The sequence below is a fragment of the Hyperoodon ampullatus genome, assembly GCF_949752795.1.
Source record: "Hyperoodon ampullatus genome assembly, chromosome: 9".
Taxonomy (NCBI): domain Eukaryota; kingdom Metazoa; phylum Chordata; class Mammalia; order Artiodactyla; family Ziphiidae; genus Hyperoodon; species Hyperoodon ampullatus.
In genome coordinates, this window is record NC_136922.1 from 21,426,557 (window position 1) to 21,443,147 (window position 16,591).

The 16,591-nt window shown below is 44.0% G+C and overlaps 1 protein-coding gene across 3 annotated transcripts in view; it reads left to right on the plus strand.

The window, feature by feature from the left end:
- HECW1 (HECT, C2 and WW domain containing E3 ubiquitin protein ligase 1) overlaps positions 1–16,591 on the plus strand; it is a gene marked incomplete at both ends in the record, with an annotated part of 620,984 nt that overhangs the window by 509,619 nt on the left and 94,774 nt on the right. For all 3 annotated transcript variants that reach the window (XM_079711607.1, XM_079711606.1, XM_079711608.1), the window contains 4 exons: positions 556–656; positions 2,287–3,618; positions 8,661–8,762; positions 13,664–13,814. In XM_079711607.1, the coding sequence (XP_079567733.1) occupies positions 556–656; positions 2,287–3,618; positions 8,661–8,762; positions 13,664–13,814 (1,686 nt within the window). The remainder of the gene's footprint in view (positions 1–555; positions 657–2,286; positions 3,619–8,660; positions 8,763–13,663; positions 13,815–16,591) is intronic.

Sequence of the window (16,591 nt, forward strand, 5' to 3'; positions counted from 1 at the left end):
GGCAAACTTTCTATAAGGAGCCAGATAGTAAATGTTTCAGGCTGTATAAGCCATATGGTTTCTGTCCCAACTATTCAGCTCTGCCATTGTAGCATGAAGCCAGCCCAGACAAGAAGTAAACTTAATAATAAGCAAGGTTGCATTCTAATAAAACTTTTATTTATGGAAACTGAAATTTGAATTTCGTATCATTTTCATGTCACAAAATACTACTCTTCTTTTGCTTTCTTTTCCAACTATTTAAAAATGTAAAAAGCTCATGGCCTTATGAAAACAAGTGATGGGCCAGATTTGGCCCATGGGCTGTAGTTTACTGATCCCTGCTTAGGAGTATTCGATAAGGATTTTCTTGAAGGTTTTCATTGCTGTTGAGCAGATGCACTTTCCCATCTTTCCCTTAGGACCATCTCGTATGTACCCGAGCAGATCACCACCTCCTAATAGCAGGGCCTCCCTGGGCTTGGCTGCTTCACCCACTGACACAGCAAGCACGCTGCGTGGTCTTTAGGAGGACAGGTATTGACCAGATCTGTGACGGTGCTTATTTCCTTCTAGGGACAGGGTGGTCAGCTACACACTTGGCCGCAGGCTTCCAACAGATCATGTGAGTGGACAACTGCAATTCCGATTTGAGATCACTTCCTCCATCCACCCAGGTATTTTCAGCATGTACTTTCATGTGTTGTCCTAGCCGAGTGTCATAGCATGGTTCCTTTCCCCAAAATACAATAACCATGGTTCTCTCCAGACATGTCCTAGGTTTTGTGGTTCTCTATCTGTCTTCTCCATTTGAGGCCTAGAAGCCAGTGATCTGTTCTGGAAGCCAGGTTGCTGCCCCCCTTTTTATGTTTTTTATTTTTGTTTTTTGGCCACACCACATGGCTCGTGGGATCTTAGTTCCCCGACCAGGGATCAAACCCGGGCCCCCTGCAGTGGAAGCGCAGAGTCCTAACCAGTGGACTACCAGGGAAGTCTCTGCTGTCCCCTTGATTGAGAGGCTCCTCTTCATTTGGTGACCCAAAGGTAGAGGGTTAGGTACTCGGGTGGGAATTGACAAAGAGGCCAACGTGGGTACGGAGCCATGTCTAATTTATCATTTTACTCCCAGCGTCCACATAGGACTTGCTCAATAGATATTGAATCATTACATACACGAGTGAGTGAATGAATGTGACACATGTCATAGTGTTGAACTGTAATTACCCAGTGGATTTTTACAATATCGCAAGAAAAATGGAAACTATAAGTTGGACAGAAAACTTGAGAAGCATCCCGTGTTCAGTTTTTCAGGCCAAAACGTATCTCCAAATAAGAATGATGAGATGCCTCTTAATTCCCCTCTTGCTCTTCTCCTACAACCCCCCTCGTAAGTGTAGATCACACTGAGAACTGTCTGGTCCTCCTGGGCCACATGTATAGGTTGCCATTCAAGCTAATAAAGCTTTTGAGAATTCAGGGTCTGAAGTTTATCACTGTCCCCTCATCAAACAAAAGTTGCACTTTTCTATGCCCAATATACAAAGCAGATTGTAAGAAAACACTTGACTCTTTCGTCCTTTCAAATCCAGCATTTTCTACATTCTGAGGATAAAACTGACTCTTCCTTCAGTAAGGACAGCTTTACAGTGCACCAGAGAGATTGCTTTTCTTCGATGAGTGAATAGCACTAGGGCTTGAAATGGGAATTCCTATGTAGATGCAGTAGAGCAAGTGGGGGAAGGTAGAGGTAAACCATGCTCGCTACTCCTTGAGTGGGTGCTTGGTATGGAGACCTGGTTTATCTTCCACTGCAGGAACCTCCATATGTTGGAAACCTTCCCGTCTGAGCCACTGAATGACTGTGATTGCTCCCATCATTGGCCTTTCCTTCTCTCTGGTCACCTAAGAACCCCATTCTGCCACCCTGGGGGACCCAGCCATAGTAAACACTCTGAACCAGTATAATTAGTCCTGCCTGGAGCCAGCAAGGAACTATAAACCGTGCCCCCCATCTCTGAGGTCTTCCATGGAGCAAACATTTATGTGCCCAGAACTGGGGTAATGCTAGGCTTTGGGCATTTTAACCAAAAAATGAAGTTCCTTGAAACAGAGTTCTCAAATATATCCTGACTGCAAGTTGTCCTTAACATAAGGAGAACTCCTTCTTGCAGTATTTTTAGCAGAGCTTTGGCCAATGGGAAACCCTCATCAACCCCTACATCCAATATCCTAAGGCAGAAATCCCTAGGATGGCTCAGTCCCCCAGAGCAGACTAACACTACAGTGACATTTTCTTCTTGTCCGCAGATGATGAGGAGATTTCCCTGAGTACCGAACCTGAGTCTGCAGAAATTCAGGACAGCCCCATGAATAGCCTGGTGGCAAGCAGCCGTGGGGAGCCCCCTTGCACTAATGCACCAGAGCCCTCGGGGACCTCAAGGCCGGAGCAGCTGACCCAGGACAGCGCGGTGGGCCCTGCAGGGAATGAGAGCCTGGAGCTTGCCAATCCGGTTGAGGCCGCCGCAGGTACCACGGAGGCAGGAGATGATGGCACGGTCTGTGTGAGGCCTGAGGGGGCTGGGGAGCTTCTGGCCCCCTGGCCAGAGGACACGGAGCCCGCCCTGAGCGCGGAAGAACTGGCCGAGCGGCTGGACCTGGGTGGGGAGGCGGCCCTACCCGGGCTGCTAGAGGACGGTGGAGCCCCGGGCAGCCCCGGGGAGCCAGTGGCCCAGGAGGCGGCGACAGAGAGCCGGGCTGGGGGGCAGGAGGAGGAGGGGGACGCGTCTGCCCTGGGGCAGGGGGAGGACAGGCTGCAGCTGCGGGCTTCGGTGAAGAGGAAAAGCAGGCCGTGCTCCCTGCCTGTGTCCGAGCTGGAGACGGTGATCGCGTCCGCCTGCGGGGAGCCCGAGACGCCTCGGACCCACTACATCCGCATCCACACGCTGCTGCACAGCCTGCCCTCTGCGCAGGGCGGCAGCGCAGACGACGATGGCGCGGAGGAGGAGGCCACCCTCAAGGATGCCTCGGAGAAGGAGGCGCTCAGCGAGGTGGACACGGTCGCCGCCGAGCCTCCTCCCCTGGAAGAGGATGGAGAGGCCCCCGAGGGGGCCACTCCAGGCACGGCGCCCCCGGGCCACTCGGGCTTGGCCAACGGCTCGGTGCCAGGTGGCGACACGCTCCCCAGCACGGGGAGCGAGAGCGACTCCAGCCCGCGGCAGGGCGGGGACCACAGCTGCGAGGGCTGCGACGCATCCTGCTGCAGCCCCTCGTGCTACAGCACCTCGTGCTACAGCACGTCGTGCTACAGCAGCTCTTGCTACAGCAGCTCGTGCTACAGCGCCTCCTGCTACAGCCCCTCCTGCTACAACGGCAGCAGGTTCGCCAGCCACACCCGCTTCTCCTCCGTGGACAGCGCCAAGATCTCCGAGAGCACCGTCTTCTCCTCCCAGGATGACGACGAGGAGGAGGAGAACAGCGCCTTCGAGTCGGTGCCCGACTCGGTGCAGAGCCCGGAGCTGGAGCCGGAGTCGGCGAACGGCGCGGGGTGGCAAGACGAGTCGGCTGCCGCCACCGGGAGCGTGGCCAGAACCGTGGAAGGTCTGGAGTCCCCCGTGGCAGGGCCAAGCAGTCGGAGAGAAGGTTAGACCTCACACCCGATCAGAGAGAAAATAGGACCACCAGGGGGACGCAGGTCTCACCAACATGGTTTCAAAGCAAGAGGGAGAGGATCAGTCCCAAATGAGGTTGCTGCAGCAGCTGCGTGTGCCTGTCCTGTACATACATGTGTGCATGTGTATATGTGTATGTCAGTATTCCAGACTGTGGGTAGCTGACACCCCGCCACTGCTCAGATACACACCAAGAATTACAGCTAGCTGGATGTGAGCGTATACTTGTATGTGTGCTTCTCGGTTTTAACTAATCACTGGTTATAAGATACGTTACCCTCTAGTCTTGACAACAACCAGAGCATCAAAGCTAGTATCAAATGATATAAGCAGGAAATGATCATCAACATTAGGTGAATAACGTGTCAGCATCTGCTGATCCCCAAAACTTATTTTTTTTTTTTTTTTTTTTTTTTTTTTTTTTTGTGGTACGCGGGCCTCTCACTGTTGTGGCCTCTCCCGTTGCGGAGCACAGGCTCCGGATGCACAGGCTCAGCAGCCATGGCTCACGGGCCCAGCCGCTCCGCGGTATATGGGATCCTCCCAGACCGGGGCACGAACCCGTATCCCCTGCATCGGCAGGCGGACTCTCAACCACTGCGCCACCAGGGAGGCCCCCCAAAACTTATTGAAGATTAGCAATAAGTGTTAATGTAACTGGAAGAACATTGAGATTACCCGTTTTAGAATTTAGCTAACCTGTGTACAAATGGATATGTATGGCCTACATGTATGTGTCATGATTTCTGTCTCCTCGATTCTGTTATTGTTGTTAGTTTTGTTTTGTGTTGTTTTGGGGGCCTGGGGGCTATTTTGGCTAATGGAAGGGAAGAATAACATGAATGTGTAAATCGCTTTGTCTCAAGTAAGATTCTAATCCAGTAGGTGCCCCCTTTAGTTTCAAAATGTATTCTGTCTTAACCAAAGACCTTCCTTCCTAGTCATGCCTGTGGAATCATATATAAAATTAATTTGCATTTCCTTATCCAGAATTGGGAACCACCTTCCAATCAAGTGACAGTGACATCAAGGGAAATCATTTAAAAGTCACATAATAATATGAAATAATTCAGTTGTTTTAAAAGAGAAAAATATAGATTTTGCTATTTTGCTGTTCTAATTTGTTTAAATTAGCCTCCAAACAAAATGCGTTGGTCTTGTCTCTAGACTGCAGGCTCATCAAGGGCCAGAGTTATAGCTTCTTTATGTTTGAATTCTCAGCACCTAAACAAATGCCTGGCACCTACAAATTTTTACAGGAACTAACGTGAGCTTAAAAGAAATAGTTTTAAGTACTTAACAATGCCCAATTCTACATTTTAGAGAAAGAAGGGGTGAGGGAAAGTGGCACATGGGATAAGGAGAAGCCCAAGGAAATTGGTAATAAAGAGACACAGGGAGGCAAACCATAGTGACATACAATATGGAAAGGCACCCATGAGTGTGAGAACGGTGTGGACAATTCCTTTCTTTAACAAGGTTGTTTTGAGTCCCTTCTTTGTTCTGAGCCAGATGCTTTGTGCTGGGCACAGGAAGATGGACCAGCAGTAGATCTGTGTGGAAGGAACTCAATAATTACAATAGAATTACAAATAAGTATATTACAAGGAGTTTGGGGGATACACCCATACAACGGCACAACCCGGAGCTGCCAGGGATGTTTAGACCAAAGTTCAGCAAATTTTTTCTGTAGAGGGCCAGATAGTAAAAATTTTAGGCTTTGTAGGTCAAGAGGCAAAATCAAAAAACTCTTCTCACCCAAGGGGTATTTTTAAAAACAGTTTTACCTTCAGAAGTGTAATAACCATTCTTAGCCCAGAGCCATACAAAAACAAGGCTGGATTTGGAGTTTGTCAACCCGTTGTAGCCAATGGGTATACTTTGACCTCCATGTTGGGAGACAGTCCACACATGGGTAATTGAAAATGTATACAGTATACATTGATATAAAAGCATGTTTAACAACAACAACAAAAAAGACACTGCCCATGCCTTTGAGGGCCTAACAGTCCAGCAGGGGGAAGCCATCCCCTTAACTGAAAGGACAGGAAAGTGTTTCAGGGCCATAGTGGAAGTCTGTGTTTGTAAAGAAATTTCTAGCTTCCTGAATTTTTTGAAGATTGTAAACTCGGAAAAAGTTAAGAAGCACCTACATGCTTCACTGTTGTGGTTACCAAGGGCAATATAAGGATTCCTGGGAAGGACTGTTGATCTCATGAAAGCTGTACATACCTTGGCATGTGACTTCCTCCAGCCAGTTCTCTCCCTTGGTAGTGAGTCCCCGGGGCTAATGGGATAGGCGTGGCAGATCTGTCCCCTACTGACCACCATGTTTCCAAGAGCACCTGCTCAAAGAAAGCACATGTGCCTGATTATATGCATGTGTGCCCTCTTCTCCCATAAGAGTCTGGTGCCCCCTCACCGTGACTTTGAAGATTGCAAATTCTTGCCCCAGGTTAGCCAAGGTAGGTGTACTATATACATGCCCACGCAGATGAGTCTGCAGCAGTTTGTGGAGGATGTCTTCTTTATCTACTTTTTGCTGCTTTTCCCTCCATAAAAACCTTTTTTTTTTTAATCTCGACATAAAATGGTTTTTTTAAAACCTGCCGATCAAATGAAAAAAGTAACATAATATGATTATGAGCTCAGCCCTGCCATCAGGCTCCCCTGGGTTTATATTCAGTCCCCCCACTTCCCAGCCATGACACCTTAGCCAAGTTACCTAACTGCTCCAAGCCTCACGTGTAAAATGGGTGCAACTGTAGAACGTACCCTAAGGGGTTATCGGAAAGATTCAATGAGATGATTCGTATGAAGCGCCCAGCCTCTCACTGAGTGAGGGTTCCTCCAGGTAGATGAGCAGCGAGGCTCCCTTTTAAATTAGAATAAGTTTCCTTCTCAGAAGGTCTAGCAGGTCTGACTCTTGCTTTGTGTTTGAGGCGAAGGGGATGGTGTGGAGCCGCGGCCTCTGGCAGAACAGAATTGCTTCCTTCCTCTGTGCGCTCCATTCATTCCGTTGGCTGAGAAGCATCAGTCACATCATTGAGTTTGCTTGGGGTTCACAGGCAGGTGGGGTCAGCTCCATTAACTCCAGCAAGTAACAATATTATGTTTCCACTAGCTTGGAGGAGTAATTAACCTGATTGGTTGAATTAATTATGATGAGGTAAGTTTGTTGTTGTTCTTTTTTTTTAAGAAACTAAATTAAAAATGCAGCAGCTGGTGACATAACAACTGTACCATTGTTTTTTGTAGTTTCTGACACTAAACATATATAAAGACAAACATGAGTGTGGTATCCACTAAATTCAGAGCTCAGCTTTGAAACAGGAGTCAGTTTGCAAGGAGCTGTGTGCTGGCATGAGGGGCACCTTCCTTGACTTTCCTTAGTCTCCAGGGACCCCAAGAATTTCAGTCACACACCAGAGTTTGCACAAGAAATAATGTTATATATTTAACATTTAAAAGGACCCTTTGTTCCTGAATACATCCCTGGTTTTGTTTTCCAATTAGCTCTAGGAATTAAATGGCTAAATTAAATCCACCTAACTTCCTTCCTAGCTAATTTCTTTTATGTTTTTAAATCAGTTCTGTGGATCTAGAGTGAGAAGAAGTAAGCATCCTTTCCATGTATGGACATTCTGGGGAATGTTTTTGAAATTTGAGATCCCACGAAGATCTTAACCACTGTTTTTCACAGTTTCTCTCTTTTTGGCCCAAGGAAAAACGGAACACTTGGTATTTGCATCAGCCAGTGGAGGGTAGAGAAAGGAAAAGGCCTGACCTTTGTCCTCTGGCCAACAGGGGCTACTGTGAGAAATCCAGGGTGGTGTTAGTGGGGGGTTTACCAGGCTGAGAGCTGTCTCGTGGCCTGGGCCCTTCTAGCTCCCCAGAGATCCAGAGCAATTGTCTCTGATTATGTGACCCAAACAGCTGGTGCTGTAGGCCTTCCATCCACATGGCCAGTCTACAGGCAGTGTTACCAGGACCTGAGGACATCATGAAATAGGAAGTGCATTGTACAGCACTGTTCAATTCATCATAAGTCTGCCCGAGAGTAATATTAGCGGTGTCTGTTATCATCGAGGGTGCGCATTCTGTGGATATGTTTATTTCTAAAAGTTCTCCATGTCTGTCTTTCTTCTTCTGTCTATCCCACTTCTGTGTTTCAAGTTTTCCTGTCTCGGTCTTCCTGCCTCTTATCTACTTCCTTCGTCTCTTGTCTTTCTCCAGAGCACCCTGGCTTATCAGATTCTCCCTCAGAATAATCTGGAACAATCACAAGATGCCAGAGCTCCTTGGCTCCATACCCCAGCCCCTAGCTTCCATACTACAAGAAGTTACCTTCTTGGCCCACTAGTTCCTTAACCCCATCTCAGAAAGGCACCAGCTAAGAGTTTCATTCCAAACACAAAATCTCTGAAAGAGGGCCTCTGGGTAGCCCTCCGATGAAACCTCTTCAGACAAGGAGCTGTCATTTTGCACAGACCCCTTGAACTTTTACAAGACCTTATAAAGGCTGCCTTTCCCTCCAAAAGGCCTGTTTCTTTTCCTGGGCTAAACTCAGGCTCTGCTCATTTTCTTTTGTGTCCCTTTCTGATGCCACCTTCCCCTCAAGAAAATTCAGGAGGTTACAGAATCAGACCCCAATCCTATCTATTGGTCTGTTGTGGTACAGATCACAGCCATGGAGTGTTTGGCTGTTTTTTTCGAGTTTCTTAAAAAATATAGTTCCCTCTATTCACTGGCTCATGAGTGACTCTGTATGTGGCAAACTGACACAGAAAAAAAATCAATTGCCTGCTCTTTTTTTTTTGAATTTTATTTATTTTTTTATACAGCAGGTTCTTATTAGTTATCCGTTTTATACATATTAGTGTATATATGTCAATCCCAATTGCCCGCCCTTTGGGGTTTTTTCTTGCAGTAGTTTGTTTTACAGTCATGCTTTTTTGCTGACGTTGCCATGGCAATGAATGAATCTGAATGTCTTGACTATCTTGTCCGTAGGTGAATGTCCTATACTCCATAATTCCCAGCCAGTAAGCCAGCTTCCTTCCTTGAGGCCTGAACATCATCACTACCCAACAATCGATGAGCCTCTTCCACCAAGTAAGCTTTAGTTTTGAAAATCTGTGTTCATAACTCTTCCCATCAAGTCTAAGCAGGTCAGTATGAACTTTGTATATAAACATCCAAACTCTTCCTCCACTCCATACCTCACACTGTGATCAAAAACCAATATGGCTCCTACCATAGAAATTTGTTGGTTGGTTGGTTTTTTGTCGTATGGTTTCAGGATGTGATCTTAATGAGAAAACCCAGTATTTTCAGCACCCTTCAACTTCTGAAATGGAGAGCATTTCTTTACAAGACTTGACTAGGCCTTGCAAACTGTTCGTAACCCTTAATTCACAAATTTATATTTAAAAGTTTGCAGTTCAAGATGGAATAATCCTATTATTCTCCATGGGACCTTTTATGGTTCAAGCATCTCCACGTAATAAAACATTTCAACCCATCAGGACCCATGAACTTGCATTTTCCTTACTCTAATTTGTACCAATAGGTGACAGCCTCAAATTTTTTCTGTAGTTCTTAGAGGTTTCCAGGCAAAATATCATCTTTAGAGATAGAATTCAATAGCACATTCTCCTGGTAACTGTAATGTGTAATTAATAATTATCTAACTAGTCATTTGAACTTGGGAAAATCAATCTCAGTGACTCAGTTTTCTTATTTGTAAAGTAAAGCTTTAATTTTCTCATCTGCTAAATGCTAGATTTGGACTAGGTAGTCTCTAGATATCATTCCAGTGTTATTTACCCTTATAATATTCCCTTATATATAACATTTGTAAGAAGGAAATGACACCCCAGACATTATATATTCACTTAGCATCAGATATGTTCATCCCTGTTTTGGTTTGGGCTCATTTTTCAAGCAAAGATAACCTTTAAAACTTGATAAATTTTACAACTGCAAGATCTTTCCAGGATGCAAGGAATCAGTGTTTCTTTACATTCTTTTGCCTGTGCTTACATTAAGCCATTACAGTTTTGAAAGAAGAAAGGTTTATTCCTTAATTCATCTATTCTTGGCAATGTGATATATTTTACATTTACACCATTCTTCTATTCAATTGTAATTTATCAGTGATAAACAGTGTCTTTAATATGTAGAATAACTTAAAGGAGTACCGCATTTGTTTGGAGAGACCAAGACAAACATTATGTTCTTTAACTTTTGATGCCTGATTTCTTTCTTTACACATTGATTTATGGATATTCCATAAATGAATAGTAAAATTCCAGTGTCACTAGAGGTACTTCCTACTTAGAAAAATACCTATAGCGTGTTCTCTCCAAGAAAGGAACATTTTCTCCACAAGAAAAAAACCTATCAGTGGGTGTGTAGATGAATTGACCTTCAATCCATGCAAGAGTAATAACTAGTTATACATACAGATATTATAGATAATTGAATATAATATATTCTGTTTTAAAGAATTGCTTTATATAAGCTACTTTTTATAATGAAAACAAATTTCTTCCAGATAGGTTTCAATTTTCTGTCCATGTGACACTGAAAAATATTAGAAAAGTTGGTAGTGAAGCTAACAACTGAATTTTCTTAATCTCACATAGTACATGGATGACTTCATCAGATAGTTATTCATTGAATAAGTATTTATTGAATGCTTACTCTATGCAAGGTACTGTTCTAGGTAAGCAAAAAAGGCAAAGATCCCTGCCCTCAAGGAGCTTACAGTCTAGGCTGGTAGAGACAGATAATAAACAATAAAAAGAATAAATGAAGAAATAGTGCAGCACGTTAGATGGTCTTAAGCGCTGTGGAAAAACAAAAGCAGAGCAGGGTAAGGGGAATCTGGAGCATGTGGTGGTGGCTGGTTTGCCATTTTAAATAGGGTGGTCGGGTACACTTCGCTGACAAGGCAACATTTGAAGCTAGACTTAGAAGTGGTAAGAGGGTTATTCACCCAGGTATTGGGGAAGAAGAGCTTTCTGAGCAAACAGAGCGGCCTGCCTGGTGGGTTTGAGAAACAGCAAGAAGGTCAGCGTGTCTGGATGGAGCAGATTTGGGAGCGAGGAAGCAGCAGGTGAAGAGGTCCGTCTATCAGGGGCCCAGATCCCCTAGGGCCTTGTAGACCACTTAAGGGTTTTGGCTTTTACTGTGGATGAAAGGGGAACGTTGTAGGTTTTTGAGCAGAGACGTGACATTGCCTAACTTAGGACTTAAAAGGTTTTCTGTGTTGTGAGGAGGAAAAATAGAAGCCTGAGACCCAACATAAGGTTCTTGCAGGTGAGAAACAGTGGTGGCTTGAGCTGGCGGGGAGCAGAGAACGTGGTGAGAAGTGGTCAGATTCTGGCCAGATATTTTGTGGGTGGATTTACTGAAAGATTGGGTGTGGTGTGTGAGATAGAAGGGTCAAGAATGACCTCAAGAGTTTTAACCTGGAAGGATGGAGCTTCCTTTAACTGAGAAAGGAAGAGGTGGCTGCAGATAGAGTGGGTTTGGGTGGGAATGAGCTGAAGCTTGGTTTTGATCGTGTTAGATTTGAGATGTCATCCAGGTATCAGTGTCGAGAAGACAATGAGATGCAACTGAAGTTCAAGATAAAGGTCTAAACTACAAACATGGTATTGCACTTGTTAATGTAAACGTACAAATTTACAGGCTTTTCTTGGTATAATAATTAAAATAGGATACATTATTAGGCTCTACATTGTTCTTAGACTTCATGGAAAATATATAGTTTAATATCTGACAAGGCTCCCCAACCACAAATGAATGGACACACGTGAATGACTCTAACTGTCCCAAGGTCATCCATAAAGGTATCATTTTCAGGAGTCTGTTTTGGCATCACAGGGCCAAGTCCATCGGACATGCTGAGGCCTGAAGTTCCATTCAGAACATGTTTTCTTTATGCGATACTGTTTATACGTGAAAGCAAATTCTTTACAAAGCAACCCAGAAAACACACTTATAATCTCTAATTGCGCTTAGCTATTATTTTCTGATTATTTATAAGAGTTTTAATTAGCACTCTGCCTTCCAGGTAGTTAATGTATTGACAAGAGGCCCTAACTGTCTGGCTTGCCATTCTTTTCCATGAGTGCCTTGGAAATATTGAAACTCATAGAGAGAAATTATTATTATCGCTGCACCATCCTTGAGTTATTTTCCTTGGAGAATCTATGAGACTGGAGGCTTGTCTCTGAAGGAATCCTTCCTTTACTGTGGGCACCTGGAGGGCAGGAATGTGTGTTAGTCAGCAATGTGTCCTCAGGACCTGGCATGGTCTCTAGTTCATAGGAGGAATTTGTTCAGCTGAATTGAGTAACACGATACTCTTCAAAGATTAATGCTCATTCTTTGTTGGATGACAGTCATGTTGGGTTCAAGAAAAAAAAATGGTAAAAAAAAATGCCCAGTTGCTGCTAGTTTGGAAATCACTGAAATTTTTTAATGTTTGCCTCGAGATTAATTACCTAGTAGTTACACAAATATACAATTTCATCAATGAGCTAATTAGCATTTACAACTAACAGTTGACAACTGGATCATCTAGTAGTCAATTTTAATCACAACCTTCTAGAATATATTTATACAATCTGACCACATTTTTTTTTCTTCAATTTGTCTTATAAGTTGAATTTGGTGTTTTCTGGTATTTTTAGTTTTCCTTGGGCATTATTTGGCAATCCCTCAGGTAGATGTCAGACATAAGCCATAATGTTCTCAAACAGCTGAACCACACACATATCCAACCATAACTATACCAAATATATTGAGTTTTTCATTTTAAAAACAATTGGGAGTTGCTATGTCATTACCTGAATGATACTTTTTCAATAGAATTGTTAAATATCTGACCTACTCCCAAAAGCTATGGCTTTTCTCACTTAAAAGCCTGAATGGTTTTCCTCATTTGCAGTCATTTTTGCTTTTTCTTCTTTAGTCTAACGTATTTTTCAGCATAACTTTATCATGAAGCTGTTATTTCCACCACAATTTTACATGGGGAACCTAAAAGCTTTGCGCATCTCTGTACAGCAGACATTGCTCATCTTTGTTAAGCTCAGGTGTGTACATATGACTTCCAGCTCTCTCAGTTTTGAGGACTTTTTCATCCTATCACCCCAGCCCAGCTCCTACATTTATCAAGGACTGTATCATCTATGCTTCCACCTTTTAGTTTGTTGCTGTTGTTTAAATTTGAGAAGTAAAGGAATTTAACTTTATCTTGGGCTCCCTCTACTGTTTGGGATAGTTATTTATCAACAAAGATATTTCAAAGCTAGTTAATAGTCGTGACTGGTTTTGTTTTGGTTGAGAGATATTTGGCAGCCACAGGTGGGTTGAACAAACACTGTGAATTCACAACTCTAAGTATGAATGTGTCCATTCTTTCTCTCAAGAGGAATGGCAATCAATTAAGGCTGCTAAGTATTAGATAGAGGTTATATGAAGCTGCACATACATACGGTGCATTTTAGAATGTAGTCAAACCTGGTTTTAATATGAGGGCCATTATTCCCTTCTGAGCAGCCATCCTCCATCAGATTTAGCAAAGAAAGGATTTTTCCAGCATCAGAGTGTCAACTGTCACCGGAGGACATTTCCAGTCTTCCAGCTGTCATTTGAGTAGCCAAGAAAATTGACAAGATGGAATTTTTTAAAGAAGGAAATAAACATTCCATTTTCTCTTTAGAAATTGTTAGAATTTTAACACAGGTCATACTTGAGTAACCCCAGTTACTGTTTAAAATGGCCCAGCAGAGAATCTGAGTCCCATGGGCTCTTTCCTGGAATGCCAACTCCATGCCAATGCCTCAGAGGTCACCCAGGTGCTCTGGGCAGTGCTTGGTCTTCAGCAAGTCACCAGTGGTGAGTTCTAACTGCAAAAGACCTGGAAGTGGTGTCTGTTTCACATGGATCCGTAGTTTGTCCTTGATTTTTCTTTTTGCCTTTTCGTCATGCTCTAGACTGGGAAGCTCGCATTGACAGCCACGGGCGGGTCTTTTATGTGGACCACGTGAACCGCACGACCACCTGGCAGCGTCCCACATCAGCAGCCACCCCCGACGGGATGCGGAGATCCGGGTCCATCCAGCAGATGGAGCAACTAAACAGGCGGTGGGTGATCAGCATGCGGTGAGCCCCTATAAAGCAGTGAAAGGAGAAGGGCAGCTAAAGAAACCCCCTTTTATACTTTGCTGCTCAGATTGTGTGAGGAAACTGCAAAGTAATTAACCCATTCATAGTTAGTACCTGGAAAGCTAGATTTAAAATTTGGTGAGGAGACAAGCTAAGCCTAAGTGTCATTTAAAGATGGGGAATCCTCTTGACGACCCAGGCTCGAACACAGGTGTTCTTAGCCAAGGGCCCATGGACCACCCCCAACCAGGTATTCACTGAGGGTGTCAGTGTTCCAGGAACCATCCAGAAACTATATGCAAAATTATACATGGATGCACATTTATCTACCAGACTCATACATATCTGTCATAAGATTCTCAAACAGGTCCAGAACCCAAACAGTTTGAAAATATTCCAAGGATAGGTTTAACAGAATACTAAAAGCTGCCTGGAGAAAAAGCTGTCTCATAAATCTCTATATTCATGCCTACCCTGGTCCCATAATTGCTATATACTCAGAAATATACATTCTTAAAAAGGTTTCATCATAGAGAAGCATTTAAAAATACTTTTTGAGAATTGTTTTGTCTAAAAACTAGACCCCTTACTAGTTTTTAGTAAGTATGTAAAGATGTCATTTTGTTTTCAACATGCAAATGAAACCCTAAACAGCACCTCTCCCATGCCATAAGCTAGTACGAGCATCATACCCAATATCTTGCTTCTTTAAGACCAGGGCAGTGGCTTTTGGATACTTTTAGTAGCCAGGAGTGCAGACTGCAGGCCCAACTTCATTTGTATCCACATGAAGTCTTCCTAGTGTAAAATAAAGGAAAAAGGTGGAGAGGGACTAAAAAGAGTAACTAACTGGGTTTGGGGGACACAGCTATTGATAACAAATACCCTTTGAAAGTTAACTGTAACCTCCAGAAAAAAAAAAAGTAGACAATTCAATCCTGTTAAAATTACACAGAAACAAAAAATTGAACTTCTGGTTACTGTTGTTGTAGAGAGAGAAGTATGCTTTAGGTGAAAATCACCAGGGGTTCTTTTATTGCTTGAGCATTTGGAAGACATTTGCTTTCCATTTTTCCCCATCAGTACCTGAGTGTTTAAGTCATTAATAAGAACCATAATGGGTTTTCATTGGCAGTGTATTTCTCTAGTCATTCCCACAGAAAGAAAGCATATTACAAAGAAGAACATATTAAATATAAATGCACCAAAATCCATGGGAGTGTCCTTTCATGGTGATTGCAGCAAGACTCCTACAACTAAAAATGCAAAGGACAGGGCTTCCCTGGTAGCGCAGTGGTTGAGAGTCCGCCTGCCGATGCAGGGGACACGGGTTCGTGCCCCAGTCCGGGAAGATCCCATGTGCCACGGAGTGGCTGGGCCCGTGAGCCATGGCCGCTGAGCCTGCGCGTCCAGAGCCTGTGCTCCGCAATGGGAGAGGCCACAACAGTGAGAGGCCCGCGTACCGCAAAAAAAAAAAAAATGCAAAGGACACAGCAAGCTCATTTTACATAGAGACTGTGTTCAGATGCCATAGGCAGAAATAGCCTCAAGGTCTGTCTTGCCAGACAGATAAACTGAAATAATTTACCAGACTAAGAAACACAGAGAGCAGCCTCAGTCTATATCTACAAGAGGTGTAGTTTGAACACTAAAACAAAACAGTAAACCAGAAGCAGAAGTAAACACCTTGACCCGTGACATAAAAATCCTTGGAAGTTCGTTCACGATGTTCAGGCTGTATAATATAAAAATGAGGCCAAATCCATCCTGAACCAGGAGAAGTGTGCAGGCTTTGATGTGTAAACTCCTGTGCCCTCCAGTGGAGCTGAACATGCTGAGAGAGACCAGACTTTGCTGAATATCAAGTTGTATTTGCTGCATCCATGTGGACAGATAAAAAGAAAAGGATCTGAGCGATTTGAGAAAGTGCTTATTTCTTGTGAAAAATCCTACCTAGGGAAGGTCAGATAACCTTCAGATAAGTATTCAGGCTCTTCAATGCTTATTTTAACCTATTGCTTTCAAGCATTTAAAGTTTTCCAGTGATTTGGCCTGATAATGGCAGCCACAGAAGGTATACTGTCAGTCTTTTATCCATCACAGATGTGATCACACACAGGGGGGCATGTGTTTGGTTAGCAGGAGAAATTTACCCTCATCACCTTCTCACAGCAAGATGGAAATATTTCTCAGTGTTGCAAGAAGGAGTTTCTCTTGACTCCTGACAGGGTGATTGTGAAAGGCAAATGTGTTTGTGCAAGGAGATGCACATTGCAAAATGCAGAGTGGACAAAGTAGTGTGCGGTGACCACATTCCCTCGGCCACCCCCTAAGTGGCCTTTGTGGCTTTGCCACACGCTTCCACTGCAGGAAAGTCCCTCATTGCATGCCTTCCACCTGGCACTCATCTCCATCCTGCAAAAGCCCAACCCGAATGTCACATGGTCCCTGGAACCTCCCCAGAGCTCTCCGCACAGAGCCAGTGGCCAGCTCCTCTGCAGCCCCATGACTGATGGCCCATCATGCCTGCCACTGGTAACTGTTCTTACCTTCTTTCTCATTCTTCTGTGTCCCTCGTCCCAGTGCCTGGATGGGGCCAGAGTTTACCAGGACCCAGTACGAGACCATTTCCCGAGTTCATTCCTACACGTTCAAAATATCCTGAACGAACTAACTCTACCTTCTTCGCAAATATTTATTGAGGAAACCGAAAATATAAATACATAGTCTCATTTTAAATCATCAACTCAAGTGTG